The sequence below is a fragment of the Protopterus annectens genome, chromosome 3.part1, assembly GCF_019279795.1.
Source record: "Protopterus annectens isolate FY-2018-M chromosome 3.part1, PAN1.0, whole genome shotgun sequence".
NCBI lineage: Eukaryota > Metazoa > Chordata > Ceratodontiformes > Protopteridae > Protopterus > Protopterus annectens.
This window is the reverse complement of record NC_056732.1, coordinates 442,782,466-442,800,267: the sequence shown is the minus strand read 5'-3', so window position 1 is coordinate 442,800,267 and position 17,802 is coordinate 442,782,466. Positions and strand designations below refer to the sequence as shown.

The following is a 17,802-nucleotide window of genomic DNA, read 5'->3' as shown; positions in this document are numbered from 1 at the left end:
TCTTCGTGTTTCAGTCATTACATTTGGGTAGAGTGCCAAAGCTATGGTTGGCAGGCTGGAGCTAAACAGCATTAGGTGCGGCTATGAGGCCCTGCAGAACTGCAGTGGCAATGCCTGCCCTGGATTTAGAGTAAAGTGGCAGATGATAGTGCTTTGTAAAGGTGTGCACTGAACTCTCAAGTAGTAGCCTTTAAAAAGTCTTTGGTTGGTACTCCCCTGAGAAAAGCTACTGAAGTGGCTGAAGCTCTGGTTGAATGTGGCCTAATGCCCTTAGGCACTGGCTTGCCAAATAGCAGAAACGAATGCAGTGGCCTATCCACTTTGAAAAAGTCTGCTTTCAGATAGCCTTTCCTTGTGATCCTGCAGCATATGCCACTAGTAATTGTTGTGTCTTCCTCAAAACTTTGGTTCTGTCCAAGTAGAATCTAAGCTGTCTGTGTATGTCCAATGAATGCAGAATTCTCTCCCCCTTGTTCTGTGGGTTTGGGTAAAAAGTTGGCAGATGAATAGTTTGGTTAAGAGCCACACTGGACACCATCTTATATAAATGTTGGGTTTGTCCTCAGAGAAACCCTGTCTGGATAAAACATGATAAAAGGTTCCACAGCCATGAGTGCCTGTAGCTCTGAAACTCGTCTTGCAGAAGTTATTGCTAGGAGCAGAGCTGTTTTCCAAGATAAAAACTTTATATCAGCAGTAGCAGCTGGCTCAAAAGGAGGCAGGGTGAGTTTTTCCAAGACATAGTTGAGGTCCCATGCAGGTATTGGTGATCTCCTTGGAGGTCTTAAATTTTTGGCTCCTCTGAGGTACTGCTTTAATAAAGGATGAGAAAAGATTGGTGGCTCTGTATTGTAATGAGTCAAAATGGCAGAGGCATGAATTTGAATGGATGAAATGATAGGCCTTTGGTCAGCATCTCATTTAAGTATTGCAAAATCTGAGGAATATTTGGGACAGCTGTATCAGTTCCTTGTGCCTGGTTCCAAGCACAGAATCTCTTCCATTTTCCAGCATAAGATTTTTTAGTGCTAGGCCTTCTGGCTTCCAAAATGACATCTATCACAGCTTTACTGAGAGGGGTGTTTTGTATGATTACATTATCTGCCATGCTGCCAAGTTTAAAGTCCTGAGCTGGCTGTGCAGGATCTGATTGTTTTGCTGGGATAGTAGATGGGGTGTGTTTGAGGTAAGTTCCTTAGGCTTGGATACAAGTACTGGCAGGGCCAGTCTGGGGCAATCAGTATCATCTTTGGCTTCTCCTGTCTGACCTTTAGGAGTACCTTGGGGAGGAGAGGCAGTGGAGGAAAGGCATATACTAATAGTTTTTTTCCAGTTGAAAGATAGGGCGTCCACTTTCCATGCCTGTCTGTGATAAGTCCTTGTGCAGAATCTTTTTAGTTGGTAGTTGTGAGGGAAGGCAAATAGATCTATGTCCGGGCATCCCCATTTCCTTGTTATCATGCTGAAGACTTGTGGATCCAGCTGCCACTCATGGGGATCCATGAGGTTTCTGCTTAGTTCGTCTGCCAGAGTATTTTCCTTTCCTAGCAGGAATTGTGCCTGCAGATGTACTTGGTAAGTCAATGCTGTGTCCCACAAAGTCATGGCTAGTCTGCAAAGGGGGTACGAATTTGTGCCGCCCTGCTTGTTTATAAATCACATAACCGTGGTGTTGTCTGTCTTTATCAGTAGTTGTCCCGGATGAAGTAGGTTCTTGAAGGCTGTCAGGGCATCTTGAACAGCTAGCATCTCTTTTTGATTGATATGTAGATGCATTTGGTTTGAGGACCATGTAACCTGAATGCATCTTCCTGCCATGTGGGCCCACCAGGCATAATCTGATGCATCCGTTGTTAGTGTCTGCCAGACTGCGGGTAATGTGAATGGCTGTCCCTTGTTCTGGTGACAAGCCTTCGCCCACCATCGAAACTCCTGTGGCAGGCAGGGAATGAGAGTAATCCTTGTTTCCAGGCTGTGGCAGTGTTGAGTCCAAACACTTTTTAGGTACCATTGAAGTTTCCTCATATGCAGTCTTGCATATGGAATTAGTAGGATGCAGGATGCCATGAAGCCCAAAGCTTGCAGAATTTTTCTTGCGGATAACTGGGCCTTTGTTGCCAACATTTTGAAATAGGTAGTCAGTTGCCTTTGTTTGCCTTGCATGAGATAAGCCATCTGGGCAGTTGTATTTAAGCTTGCACCCAGGAATATTATCGCTTGAGTGGGTACTAGTTTTGATTTCTTTTCGTTGACTGTGTACCCTAGGCATGTTAGAAGTCTTTTCACAAATGCCAGATGCTGTAAAAGAATGTCCTTGTTCTCTGCTTGAATTAGACAGTCGCCCAAGTAAGGATATATTTGTATTCCTCTGTCTGCAGAATGCAATTACTGGTGCCAGGCACTTTGTAAAGACCCTGGGCACAGTAGATAAGCCAAAGGACAGTGCAGAGAATTGGTAATGCCTTGAGCCAGCCTTGAATCTGAGGTATCTTCTGCATGATTGTCTGATTGGGACATGCAGGTATGCCTCTTTTAGGTCTAAAGTCACAAGCCAAGCTTTCTTGCCCAGCATGGGCAGAAGCTGCTGCAAAGTCAACATTTTGAATTTTGGTATATCCAGGAATGTGTTCAGAATAGATAGGTCCAGTATTGGTCTCCAGGCCTTGTCTTTTCTGGGTACCAGGAACAGTCTTGAGTAAAATCCTTGTCCCTGCTCTTGCTCTGGTACTTGTTGAATGGCCCCCATGTCCATGAGGGATGAGACTTGTTTTTGTGCCTCTGCCCATTGATTTTTTGGCAGATCTGGCCAGCCATTTGCCTTTGGCAGGGTATGGAAATGGAACTTGTAGCCTTGTGACACTATATTTAGTACCCACTTGTCTTGGGTTATAATGTGCCAACTTTGAGAAAAAAGTGCTAATTTTCCCCCTAAGGGTGCTGCCAGGAGATAAGTGCTTGGTGCAAGCAGGGGGAAGTCATTGGGACTGTTTCCTGTATGGTTGTGATTTGTCTTCTCCAACTTTGGAGGTAGAAGCACCCCATTGCTTTGACCTGTATGAACCTTGTGCCTGGGATCTGCCTTTAGCGTGTCTGGATCTGCCCCTTTGAGGTTTGTCTTGACACAGGAAAGGACCAGTTCTTTGTAAGCCAGTATCTACTAAACCTAGGTGGCTGTACTTGTAAAAAATATTTGACAGTTTGTGTAGATTTAGCTTTGTTCTCCATTTTCTTTAACACCTCTTCTGCTTTAACACCAAACAAAGTATCATGTCGTAAAGGTGCATCTAATAATTTAACTTTGACATGATCAGGCAGATTTTGTTCCTTTAACCAAGCATGCCTCCTAATTACAGAACCCGTAACTGCAGCCCTGCAGGAGGCCTCCAAAGAATCAAAACCACATTGCAAAGTATGCTTTGCAACTTGTTCAGCTGCATGCAATAAATCCTGCATTTCCTTTTTTCTGCACATTCAGAGTTTAACAACATTTTCTGTTTAAGCAATGCCATGACATGTTGCTGATATTTGAGCATATGAAACTGACAGTTTAAGGCCCTTATAGCCAAGGTAGCAGACGTGTAAACCTTTTTTCCCCATCTATCCAGTGCCCTAGAATCTCTGTCAAAGAGGGTATGGTTTTTTGCTGCGGGAGCCCTAACTCCTTTGGGACCCTGTGAAATAATTTCTGGGTCTGCAGAAGGGTTTTTAAAAAGGAATTTATGAGAGTCAGGAACCCTGTAATATCTGTCAGGCTTAACAGGAGCTGGAGGTAAAGAGTCAGGGGTAAGACTAGACTCCGAAAACACATCATCTACAATGTCTAACACAGGTGGAATGGCTGGAGGCCTGTGTTGAGGTAGTAAAAAGAAATCCCTGAGCCTCTTTTTAGATTCTGAAAAATCTTGGCTCTCCCAGTGGAAATGCTCCCTCATGGTATGCAAGGTTTCCCCAAAAGAACAGTCCTCTGGAGGAGAAGCTGAAGGTATAGATTCTTCAGCATCAGAATCCTCATGGGGGGAAGAGAATATTCCTGATCAGAAGAGGAATCAGAAGAAATAGAAACCTGATCTGAAGATTCATAGTCAGTCTCTTGCCTAGGCCTCTTATCAGGAGGGGGATGGGAACCCCTGATCAAGGTAATCAAGTCTTCGGACATTTTGAGCATCTGTTTTTTGGCATAGAGGCCTGTCCACGTGGCTCTTGAGTTTATTTCTTCGCTTTAGAAGGTGCTTTAGTCTTTGCCTTTGAAGCTGAAGTCGGTTTAATGTAAAGATGTTTAGGTCTGAAAACACCCTCAGAAGCCGGTGCCTGCTCAGCGACTCTGGACCCATCTGAGGGAATAGTATCCGAGGTTCCAATACCTTCAGTTTCCAGCGGCATGACCGACTCCACATGGGAGTCGGTAGCGGCCTGCGACTCTAAAGTAGCGGGCGTCAGGGGCTGCGAAAGCGCCTCACTGAGAACTGGCGACTGGCTTAGGAGAAGCTTCGTCGTCGGTTTTGGACCTCGGTTGTTTATCTCTCTCTTTTTCTTTGCATTTTTGTGAACTCTGGTAGTCGGATGGCTATCCGACGACATTTCTGGATAATTAAACCGGTGTCCAAAATAGTTTAAAGCAAAATCATACCGACGCTTAATAATGCATTGGTTAAATCTAGCACAAAACCGACAACCAGAAACGTTGTGATCAGGGCCTAGGCAAGGAATACTGTAAGAATGAAAGTCCTTATGAGCTATTTGCTTTCCACAAGAAATACAATTATTTACTTTTTCTGACATCGGTCTGGAGCAAGAAAAAAGTTTTCACAATGGGGTAACTTAGCTTTACTGAAGACTTTGGATATGAAATTCGAACACGGAAATCTCGGCCGACCGGTACTTGCCAACTGCTTCTGGCACCACGCGGCAAGAAAGACTGAAGAAAATGGCGTCGGCTGCTTCTTTTATACCCCTGACAACCTGATGTCACGGAAGGGGCGACAGCAGCCGACGCAGGACCCAAGACTTTGGAATTCAGGCTGACTGAGGGCAACCTGCCAGCAGGATTACCCAAATGTAATGACTGCAACAGTGAAACATGAAGAACATCTAAAATGGCACCAGCCTATGCAAACATAGTTCTCAGTGAGTGGGAATTGGACACTAGTTCACCTACCAGGGTTTCATTTAATGAAAATGTATAGACGTTTTATTGATGACATTTTTTTTGTGTGGGAGGGGACCAAGCATCAATATAAACTGTTTGTTGAATCCCTATCTGAGAGTATAGGTTTTCTTGAATTTGTTTTAGCTGAAAAAGGTGAGTCTGTTTCCTTTTTAGACACGAATCTACAAATCAATAAACACACTGGTGAACTTCCCTCCTCTACTCAAAGGAAAGAGACATTTAGAAATAATTATCTTGATTTCCACAGTCAGCACCCATTCTTTATGAAGCGAAATGTGGTTAAACAGCAATTTATCAGGGTATTTAGATTGATGAGTGATGATTCTATGTTTGAACAAAAGTCAGACTTTTTGACAGAGTTGTTTGTACTTAAGCATTATCCATTTGAAATGATCGTGGCAATTAGGGAAGAAATCCGAAGAGCTAGAAACACTAAGTTTAAACCAGTTTTGAAGTTTGTTTTTTCTACTACCACTACTAATAGTAGCGACTCTGAACGCACCATGAGTTTCTCCTTACCAATCAGTAGGGACTTGAGAATCATTAGAGACACTCTATTACAGAACCTGAAGATCATCCTTAGTGACCGAAATGTTGAAAGCCAATTAGGGGAGCTTCCAAGTTTCACGTACAAAAGGGCTAGGACTTTTAAATCTTTTTAAATCCTTTTTTGAAAAGAATGATGCACATTTCTTATTATTACCTAGGACTGATGTATCCAAACAATCAGGCATGTCTGCCTGTAGCAGATGTGTGTGTTGTGAACATATTCTAATAGGGGACTCATGTTTTTTCTCACTGTAATCTCAAAGTCACATTTAGACAGGTTTTTGATTGTAACTGTCATTTAGTGGTTTATTGTGCTGTTTGTGTAGAATGTCAATGCTTTTATGTTGGTAAAACAGTTAGAAAACTGAGGGACAGAGTGAAGGAGCATAATTTTGCCATTAGAAACAGGGACACTAATAATGCTTTGTGTAAATACAGCATTTCTTGCTCTAGATTTACCAAATTTTCATTTTTTGTGCTGGAACAAATTGGAGATGTTTTTGAGACTCGGATGGACTACTACAGCTGCAAGAACTGTGATGGCAACTTCGGTTGGGGGCTGAAAGCTACCCAGAGTTGAATGATTCTTTGAATCTCAAGTGGTTTCAATGATTAGGTGTTTGTCTTCTCTACCTATATAACTACTTTAACTTACATTTATAAAAAAGAAGTATAATGTATATAGTTCAATAGTTTTGGCACTGTCCTAAGCGATTTTAGCTTGCATTTTTTAAACTGTCATATCATATACCATAGACAGTGTTATATTTTTCTGTACTCATTTGGCTATGTCAACCTGCATTTTCAGGCTTTTAAGCTGTTATTCTATTTATTAGAAAGGCATTATTAAGTTTGTAATGTAGTTTTTAAATATTCATCAGTTATATTGGATGTTATCGATTCCACTGAGTTGGTATTGTAAGAATCGCAGTGATTAATATTCATGATTATTTGCAGTACTATAAATAGAAGGAGCATGTGCAATTTGATTAGTCTGATGAAGTTCCGATACAATAAAAGGAATGAAAGCTTATTCTATCAACTTGTGTGGGGGTGAATTCCTTATTATACATATATTTACACAGAAGTTTGTGATATACATACACACACACATATATACATACATACATATATACATTATATATAGATATATAAACAAGTACATTTTATATATATATATATAAATATATATATATATACATATATTATATATAAATATATATATATATATATATATATATATATATATATATATATATATAAACACATACATTATATGTCATCGGGTCTATATTAGAACACAGAACTTTCAAAATTTCAGCTTAACGTTGAAAATATCGAAGTAACAGAAGAACAATTTTTTTCCTAGGGAAAGAATTTGGTTGTCCATTTCTGTTGCTTTGGTATTTTCGGCACTGTGGTGGAAAGTTACAGGTCGTGTTCAGGTAAGTGTGCGATTGTGTGGACGTGAGAGTTAAGGCAAGGTAGGTGAGTTAGGGTTAGGGTGCGGGTGAGGTGACTGTGCGATAGTGACTGACCTTAGGGATAGGATTTGGGTTAAGGTAAGTGGATAGTTAGTGTTGTATGTATAGTTTAGTGTAGGGTTAGGTGTAAGAGTTTAGGTGTATTGTGTGTGGACTGCTGTTTGTTTGGTGCGCTTGTGTTGCGTGTATGTGTTTTGGAACAGCAAATTTTTCCCTAGGAAAAAATTCGCTGTTCTGTATGCTCGATGTTTTAAATGTTCGATTAATAGAGTTTGATATTAGAACACTCGAAATTTTGAAAGTTCGGTGTTCTAACAGACCCATGATATATACATATATATATATATATATATATATATATATATATATATATCTAGATATATATATATATGTATATACATATATATATATATATATATATATATATACATACGTATATATATATATATATACATATATATATATATATATAAATATATATATATATATATATATGCGCACAAACATTATATATATATATATATATATATATATATATATATATATATATATATATATATATATATATAAACGTGTGTGTGTGTGTGTGTGTGTGTGTGTGTGTGTATTTTATATATATATATATATATATATATATATATATATATATATATATATATCTGCCCGAGGGCATTTATAAGCCTAGCCAGAGCGTGCCAGCTTTCCCAGCCCCATTGATTAATTAACTGATCCTCTGTCAAGCAGAGCCAATGAAGTGATCCCAGGGGTGTATTTTCTGTTACCCATCCAATTGTCGAGATTTCTCTTGAAGAGTGTTAGTGAGGGGCTCTGCCTGATGTAGTTTGGAATTTTGTTCCAAAGCATGGGCAGTCTCTGTGACAGGAATCTATCCCTCCAGCATGTTCTATTTATTGTTGTGGCGAGGTTTAGCTCACTAGAGCACGTGGCTCGCAGTGACTTGGTTTTATTTAGGTGGAGCATGTCCATCAATTCTGAGTTGGACATGGCTTTGTAAGTCAGGCAGAGATCACCTCTGAGTAAGCAATATGCCGCTGAGTACAGCCGGAGTTTTTTCAGTCGAGCTGCATAGGGCATATGTTTGAGGCCAGTAATCCTCTTGGCGAGGTACTTTTGTGGTCTTTCCAGCTGTTGGCAGTGTCTTGTGAGGTACATCCCAAATGGAGCATTGTACTCTATGATGGGTCTAATGAGTGACGAGTAGAGGGGTACTATAACCTCTATTTCTAGATGTGAACCCTTTAGTAATTAGATGGGCCACATAGGATTTCGTAACTACTTTGGCAATATGATTGTCAAAGGAGAGATTACTATCTACCTGGGTCCCCAGATCTCTTATTACCTCTTCTGTATTAAGGGGGCTGCCACCTATGTGGTAATTTGTGGGTGTTTTGTTTTTCCCAAATGGGATTACTATACATTTTTTGGCATTTAGCTTGAGGCCATAACTTTGACACCAGGTGTCCGTCTCAGTAAGGCCCTTTTGGAGGATGTCCGTGTCAGCCGGAGAGTCAATTATGGCTCCCAGTTTGCATTCATCGGCGAACTTGGTTAGCCATAGTCCTCCTGTGTTTGCCTGTACTTCTGAGAAGTATATGCCGAACAGTAGGGGTCTCAGGACCAAGCCTTGCAGGACACCACTTGTGACTGGTTTAGAGTCGGACCTAGAGCCCACTATTCTTACCGTGCGAGTTCTCTCTGTAAGCCAGCTGGCAACCCATCATGTGACGTAGAAGTTTATGTTCAGGCTGGTTTGTTTTTCAGTAATACCTGAGTGGGGAATGGTGTTGAAAGTCTTGGTGAGGTTCAAGGTAGGCTGTGTGAACCACCTCTCCCTCATCTATGGCCTTGGTGACTGTCTCGAAGAAGTCAACCAGGTTTAGTAGGCATGATCTGCCCTTAACAAAGCCGAACTGGGTCAGGTCAAGTGTTTGGAGGTTCCCAATGTCTTTGTTAACGAGTTCCATGATGATGCGCTCCACAGCCTTGCAGACCAGGCTAGTCAAGATTATGGGGCGATAGTTATCAGGGTCAGTTGTGGCCCCTCCTTTGTGGAGAGGAATAACCGTTGCTGTGCGTCATCCTATGGGCACGTAGCCTGTGGAGAGGCTGAGGTTGAACAGCGTGCTTAGGTGGGGGGTTAGTTCGTTCTGTAGTTCGTGCAAGACGCAGCCTGGGACACCATCTGGTCCCATTGACTCTGTGTTTTTGGCTTTTGAAAGGGCTGTTTTCACCTGTGCGTCTGTGATTTTTGGGATACTACACTTTTCCGGTATTGTTGTGGGCCCTTTTGGAGGTGAGAGGGTGGTGAAGTTTGCACTGAATCTATCTGCCAGGATGTTGGCAATATCAGTAGGTTCAGTATATTTTGTGCTATTTTGCACTAGTTCAGTGTATATCTGGCGAGTTGCCACTTAGATTCTTAACATAGCTAAAGAAGGCTTTGTGGTTATCTTTTGAATCCTTGGCTATTTTTCTTTCCAAGTTAGCCTTGGATGATTTCACAAGGGACCTTAGTTTCTTACTGATACTGATCAGGGATGTCTTTCCTTCTTGGGATTTGCTTTTTTTCTGAACTAGTTTTCTCCTTCTATTGTATAGCCTGTTTATGGCAGGGGTCCACCAAACTGGTTTCCTTCTCTTAGAGGAGTGAGTCCTGGTTTTGCTAGGGATGGCACGATCCATGCATCCTTGTAGGTGCTCATAGAGTGCATTTGTAAAGGTTTCTGCGTCTTGGGTAGTGTTATCCTTTAGTGTGGGGGCTGTGAAACTTACCATCTCTGTCTTAAGTAAGGTGAAGTTTGCTTTATAAAAGTTTTTTTACTGTGGTTTCCTTAGTTGGGGGTGGTGGTAGGGTGTGGACATCCATAGTGATTAGTTTATGGTCTGATCTAACCAGTGACGGGTTGACCTCCGGTGTGGAACACCTGTCGCCCATGTTGATGATGACCAGGTGCAATATATTTTCCCCTCTGGTAGGGGAGTTTACCAGCTGATCCAGGGCGTTTGAGATGATGTTCGAGTGTTCTAATACCAAACTCTATTAATCGAACATTTAAAACATCGAGCATACAGAACAGCGAATTTTTTCCTAGGGAAAAATTTGCTGTTCCAAAACACATACACGCAACACAAGCACACCAAACAAACAGCAGTCCACACACAATACACCTAAACTCTTACACCTAACCCTACACTAAACTATACATACAACACTAACTATCCACTTACCTTAACCCAAATCCTATCCCTAAGGTCAGTCACTATCGCACAGTCACCTCACCTGCACCCTAACCCTAACTCACCTACCTTGCCTTAACTCTCACGTCCACACAATCGCACACTTACCTGAACACGACCTGTAACTTTCCACCACAGTGCCGAAAATACCAAAGCAACAGAAATGGACAACCAAATTCTTTCCCTAGGAAAAAAATTGTTCTTCTGTTTCTTCGATATTTTCAACGTTCGCTGAAATTTTGAAAGTTCTGTGTTCTAATATAGACCCGATGACATATAATGTATGTGTTTATATATATATATATATATATATATATATATATATATATATATATATATATATATATATGTATATATATATATATATATATATATATATATATATATATATATATATATATATATATATAAAATGTACTTGTTTATATATCTATATATAATGTATATATGTATGTATGTATATATGTGTGTGTGTATGTATATCACAAACTTCTGTGTAAATATATGTATAATAAGGAATTCAGGAAGCGCTGGGCCTGGGAGTTTGTACTCTATTAGTTTTCCCAGTGAATGGTAGGGTAATTGAAGTCACTCAATATCAGGGTGTTCGGTAGGACCCTCATGTTTTCCAGTGTCTCCAGAAAGGTGGAGTGGTGGTCCTGGGTCATGGAGGGTGATCTGTAGCAGGCCACAATTTGCACTGCAGATTTGCCCGATGTTAGTTGCACATAGATGATCTCAGAGGTATCATGCTGCACCACTAACCTGGAGGTGTAGGTATCCTTGATGAATATGGATACACCCCCCTCCTTTTGTGTTTCGGTCCGTGTTCTATGGCCGAAATGTATGGTATGAGTTGTAGCCCAGTAGTGCTAAGGTGCTCTCTGAAGCCTTGAACCTGGTTTCAGTTACTGCACAGATGTCGACGTTCTCCATACTGAGAAGTGCTTCGAGCGCGTGCATTTTGAGATTTAAACTCCTGGCGTTGAGTAGCATAACCCTCAGTTTTTTGTTAAGTGTGCTGTTTACGGAGGTGGGTTTGACTTTTTAGCCTTGCCTAAAAAAGGCACTATGGGGGCAGCAAGAGTCTTGGCCAGTATTCGAAAGCGTAGGGGTGAGAGGTGCAAGCTGGCTCTTGCGAAGCAACGCAGCTTGTCGAGCATGTCGTCCCAGGCTGACAGACACTGGATCCCCTTTGAATTACACCAGAAGCTTAGCCAATTGTTTAAATTGATCACTTTTTCTTTATACTGAGGTGTCATTCTTGGTGAGGGCAGGATGCTACTCAGGGTCAGGGTCATACCAGCCTGGGCTACATGATCAGAGAGCTCTTCCATGTCTCTTTCCATGTAGTACAGGGAGGTACGTCTCAGGTCATTCACACCAACATGAACAATGACAGAGTCATATTTGTATTTGTTCTGGATTGACCTGAGTGCTTGTGTTATGTGGCGGATTCTGGCTTCAGACAGGCAGCTAACAGTAACCTTCTGCTTGTCCAGCTTAGTGAGTGGGACGTCAGTGTGCCTGACTATACAGTCACCTATTACTAGTGTGTTAGGTATGTTACTTCGCCTTAAGGGCTATGATTGTGCGGCACACTGATTTTGTGTTTTATGTGTTGTCTGGTTTGTGACGGGAGGTGCAGGTTGTTTGGGTGTCTGCTTTGGAGGTCTCTGATGTTTTTGCAGGTTTTTATTTAGAGCCTCAGAGTATGATTTTGTGTATTTATGTGTATTTTTTGCCAGTGCTGTTTTAGGAGGTCTGTGTGCGGCTGGAGGTGTGGTGCAAGTGTTAACCTTTTCCTCTTGACTGTCTGTTCCAGTCTTTGGTGGAGACAGCTTAGCTTCCAGTTTGGCTGTATAATTGCATCTCTTGCATATGTTAGTGTTTTGTGGTGGGAGGAGAGGGTTGTCTGTGTACATGAGGCAGTTGTAACACTGCCTCAGGATACCCAGATTCACCAGCTGGACTGGAGAGTACACCTGAAATTGCCATTTGGTCATGCCTGAATAGTAGGGTGAGCTGCTTAGTCGCTTGGTTGGTGAGGGGTGAATAAAGAGCCTTGCCCTGGTGGGCAATCAGTGTCAGGGTATATATTAGTGCTTGCTATTAGGTCTGAGCAAGTGCTGGGCTGTAGGATGCTTTTTGAGTGCTTAGGTTGAGAGTTAGACTAGTTTCAAGGGAAAAGCTGAAGAGGAGACTTAGTGGAGCCGGGAATAATTTAACCACAGCTAACCGGAGCTGCCCGGAGTGCAAAACCATGCAAATGCGGTTTTTATAGTAGGGAAATGAAAGAGATCTAAATCAGCCCAAAATGGCCAATAAACTACTAACTTCTGGGCTGGAACCACTCCTCCAGGGACAGATAGGTTGCTCAAAGCTCCCCTCTCTCACAGGTGAACAGAGAAACTTCCTTCTATCCAAGTAAGGTATGGGCAACTCAGAAACTAGTATCACAACCCTGAATTCAGCACTAGCCTGAAAACTGGACTATACTAGCTTGGAAAGGTGGGAAACAAGAAATTTTTTTTGTTTGTTTTTTTGAAAAGATAAGGCAAAAACAGTAAAAAAAAAAAAAAATACACTTAAAACAGCTTTAAACGACTACAAACGATCAGAAAAGGCTATCGCATTTTAGTGTGTAGCCTGTAACAGTTAAATTATTTAAACAAAAACAACTTTTTAAAAGTGCAGGCAGTCAAATAAGTACAATATGTAAAAAAAAAAAAAAAACAAGCTTTTAAATCACAATAAATGCTGGAAAATATGCGTTTAGGCGGAAAACAGTTAAAGTACAGCAAGAAAGTACAGAAACTGATATTTAATCACTCCAAAGTCTCTCTTCTAAGCTAGAAGGCTTGTATCAGCTTAAGGCTTTCTAGTGCTACCCAGTAGGTTAGTTACAGGAAAGATGGGAAACAAGCGCAGATGTGGTCTTTTAAACCAGAAAGTTGAAAGAGACGGACAAACTGTCCAAATGGTCAATAAACTACAATTTCTGGGCCAAGAACTTCTCTCGTGGTAGACAGGCTACCTAATGCTTACCACTCCCACTGATGAGCTAGAAGGCTTTCCTCCCACACATATACATTTACTTTTTTTTTTTTTTTTTTTGCTATGCTCCGGGCAACCTCAGCTTGGCCTCTGAATGACAAGGACCTCAAATAATGGTATTATGACTTTTTTCCAGAGATGACTACCATACCTGGAAGAGAGTGTATTCTGATATGCAGTATGACAACCAAAAGTGGAAATGGCCTACACCTTTCTTCTTGAAACAGTCATACATTTTGATTCTTTATCTGGGAGTAGGCTACTTAATAAGTGGAGCTCACAATGCAAAACACGGGTAGCTGCAATCAGCATAAAAAAATGCTGCTAGCTGTTGTCCCAAGAAGGAATACTAAAGTAGTGCCCGTGCTTCTTATCCAATTTGTGAGTCATGGCTGGGAAGTATGCCTGGAAAATTCTATACAATTTTAGTTGTGATTTAATCATAACAACAAAAAGGAATAAGTGTTATGGGGTGCATGGTACATGAAGGCTGAGGTACTCTGCTATTTTGTGCGTCTTCCTGAAAACAGAATTTTAAAATTCTTTAAAGTCCCTGATAATCTATGTAGTTTGCAAAAGGTCAGCTCCTTATGTAAACTGCAAATGTCCCACCCTGAAGTGGACTCTGAGGATAAAAGATACTTAGATAAGAGCTGCTGATTCATCTAATGTACTTCTGAGCTTGTCTAATACTAGAAGGAAATTCTACAACATAAAGACTTCTGTAGAAAGAAAAAAAAAGTTCCTAAAAGAAGTTTCAATAAAAATAATTACTCTTACCTTGCTTGTCATGACTAGCTGGTCCCAAAGCAGTAGCTGCACTGAGAAGTGGGTCAGAAGATGGATCCAACAAAGATGACTTTACATTTGCAGATTTGTTTGTGAGATGAAAGGACTCTGATAAAGTGTCTGATGTGAGACTGTTTTGTTTGCTTGTGTCCAGTAATTCTTTCCCAAAAAAGGCCTCCTAAAACAACAAAGATGCAGTTAAATTACTTCATTCCCTGTTTTTGGTTGCATCTGAAAAAAATTTCATATGGGAATTTGGAATAGCAGCACATCTTCTACACTAGATAAAAAGAAAAGAAGACAAGTCAGGTCCACTAAGTAAGACTGACTGCTGCAGCTAGATTTAGAAAGCTTTCATTGTCCTCATCATTTTTTGTGTCACATGCATATTTAAAACAGCTCTCTAGAGCAACACTCCACTATCTTAAAAGCAAGCCCTTCCAGCACCCACCTAGCCTCTCTGTGAAGCAGAAACTCCTGATGTCAAACATCATATTGCCTCTTGCTAGCTGCTCCCACATTCCTCACCTCTTTCATCATTCTTCACTTTTAATTTAGTGCCACCACTTTTAATTTAGTGCCACCACCCTACCTTTAACAATGTGGTGGTGTACACATTTTTCCACTTCTCACTTTCTCTTCCATTGTGTATGTCCAGCGCCGTGGCCTTTCATGCAAGTCGACATTTCCAATTTCCCTTAAGAACTATGAAAACAGATACAGGAATACTTGCTGTACCAGTAAATCTTTAAGTGGCCTGTATGAAGTGAATAATAGCGAAGAATTACCTCCTGTACTGTCAGATGCACATATCTTCCACTAAAACGTCATGACATCGAAAGCCATAAAAAGTGGCCTATGCTCCATACTCCCATACTTGTCTCCAAACAAAAATGAAAATAAGAAAACATAAGTAAAAAAATGAGCAAGTTAGCCCTACCAAGTTGTCCATATGCATCAGAACATGCAAGAACCTTGCATGTCAAAGAGGAAGCTGGAAGGTTTTAAACACCTAAGGCAGGAAGACCATCTCCAAGAATACCTGACGAGGAGAGTACCTGCATATCTGTTGCATCTTACAAAAACAGAGTGTCTTCTGCAGGACATACTGAGTGGGAACAATCTCAAGCAGTATAGCAAAACATCTCCCTGGAAGGCAAAAGTCAGATTAACCAATGGATCAAGGCATCAGAAAGCCAAGCTCTGGAGAATGAGAACTCCTGGAATCAGGGTACAAGCAGCAGTATTCACAGAAAATCAGCCAAGTCACAGCTACATAACTGCACCCAAGGACACATTCTTGAAACATGTAGTGGAAGCCGCCACACTGAAAGTGAAGTGGTTAGACTCACACGGAGGGGACCTGGGGATTATCACTTGTAGCCCCAAGTACAGATCCGCAAATCTGAGAACAGAAGACCCAAGGTGCCACTAAACATGATCAGGTCAGTCATGCATGGTCCAGCTGATGAACTATGTAAGAAGTAACAACTCCTCCACTACCCCCATCATCTGCTAAAGGTGAGTATGTACAGGAGTTCAAGTACTGATTACATTTCAGAAAGGAAGGTCATTTCACAAATTGACTTACCTTTATAATGGCCTGCAATCTGTTTTATGGAACTTTGGACAGTGCTCTGCTGAAGACCTAACGCTGCACACTCAGGATCCTTCAGCTAAACTACACATCAGAAAATTTCAAATGCTGCTATCCTTATGACACCAAAATAGCCTAGGAGTTTCTTCCTCCTGACATTAGTCTGACGTGGTTTTGGGTTGAATCTTTGGCACACGACAGTACTTCATGTTGTCCTCCTCTTACAAATATTAATAAACAATACCAGTATGGATCTCACTTACTAAGCTGATAACCACAAGGACATCTAGGAGGTCAAGAATTGGGTATCAGATATGGTAACACAACCTTTCATCAGTGTCAGGATCAATATTTAAACTCGCCAGTGGCAAAAAAAAAAAAAACTTTCAGGGGACCAATGAAATGCACGGAATCATAACATGCATTCTGTCATAGGGTGTAAGCTCCCATGCAAATGAGCATTAGAGAAAAAAAAAATGATAAACTCGCATGAAGGATAGAATAGACCCAGTCCCAAGGTGAGTTCTTGATGTCTGACTTTGGTTTTCTAACATTTAACTTTTACTGTTACACGATAACAGTAGATTACACTAATCTGGCTCACCACAGGTTGTGTGTACCTTGGGAGGTGTCAAGGAGGTAGGTCTGTATGACAAAATAATCACATCTTTTAACTGTAGGCAATTTATATACCTTCTAAAAAGTTAAGATGTAAGCTTAACAGAAAAGGCATTTTGTAGGTGACAGGGTCTGAAGGTAGCTTAAGCTACTATTTCATGATGTTTCAGGAAAAAAGAGTGAACCAAACCATGCTTTGGTTTTCAAAAATATTACTTTACTGACAGAATTTAATAGCACCCTACAGAAAATTTTTCAGAATAAATGACTTCAGTAAACTTTACTTGAAAATATTACATGTGTTTTAGAGATATATCCCAGTACTGAAAAGAATCATGAGCACACAGACATGGATATGCATTATACTTTGTTTCAATAAGGGCTAGATATATGGCTTCTGTCTATGGGTATGGATAGCTAAATATGTCTAATAACCTGGAATTACAATATTGGCAGAAATCACATACATTTCCCAATAAAAATTACCTTTTTGATATAGAAAACATGGCACCAACATCAACAATCCCTGAAATTAAATTATCAAAATGGCTATTAAACACTGAACTGAGTTAACTGATATAAAATTTTCTTGCGAACTGCTAACATACTCTGGAGATATTCTTGCTATCTTGGGGTAGGTTACATTAAGTAAGAAGGCGCCCTCTGCAGGCAGGAATGGGGATAGACCCTATATCACACCCAGGTTTCAGGTGTACTTTTTCAGTTTATAACTTTTGCAAAAACAGTCTTCTGCGTAACCTTAAGTGTATCATATCTGACCTAGGCAAATTCAATGTAGAGCTACATTTACGTCCTCAATGGCAGAATGCCATCCTCTAATGCCATATGTACCTGACAATCTAAGAATAATTTCATGAAACGTTTACTAGTAGATGCCAAAGATGACAGATTCTGGCTCCAATATACCACCACACTGTCAGCTTCACTAAAGTGCATTATATTTGGCTTCTGTAAGAGGTGTGCAAAAGCCATAAGTTGGGAAATGAAACTGTTCTTCCAGAAAGGACATGCAAGAGAAGAAATATAGGTTGTTGGCTACTTGTCTTTTTGCTTGCAGTACCTGTATAAAAACTCACTTGGTTGTGACTATGTTCCATCACCGTGGAAAGAGGCTGTTATGGTTCTTCCCTTCAATGGGGCATTTGGAAAAAAAGGCTCATCAAGAGGTGCAAAGAGGGGAAGCATATAAATATGGCATGAAAAGATTATCCCATACTCATGGATTGTGGAATGCTTACAGACATACAAGATGCACCCTACAA

General features: G+C 40.7%; 1 protein-coding gene across 1 annotated transcript in view; it reads right to left on the bottom strand.

The window, feature by feature from the left end:
• Positions 1–17,802, bottom strand: part of KMT2C (lysine methyltransferase 2C) — a gene marked incomplete in the record, with an annotated part of 4,117,755 nt that overhangs the window by 1,697,062 nt on the left and 2,402,891 nt on the right. The window contains 1 exon segment of the mRNA XM_044066891.1: positions 14,296–14,482. Coding sequence (XP_043922826.1) covers positions 14,296–14,482 — 187 coding nt within the window.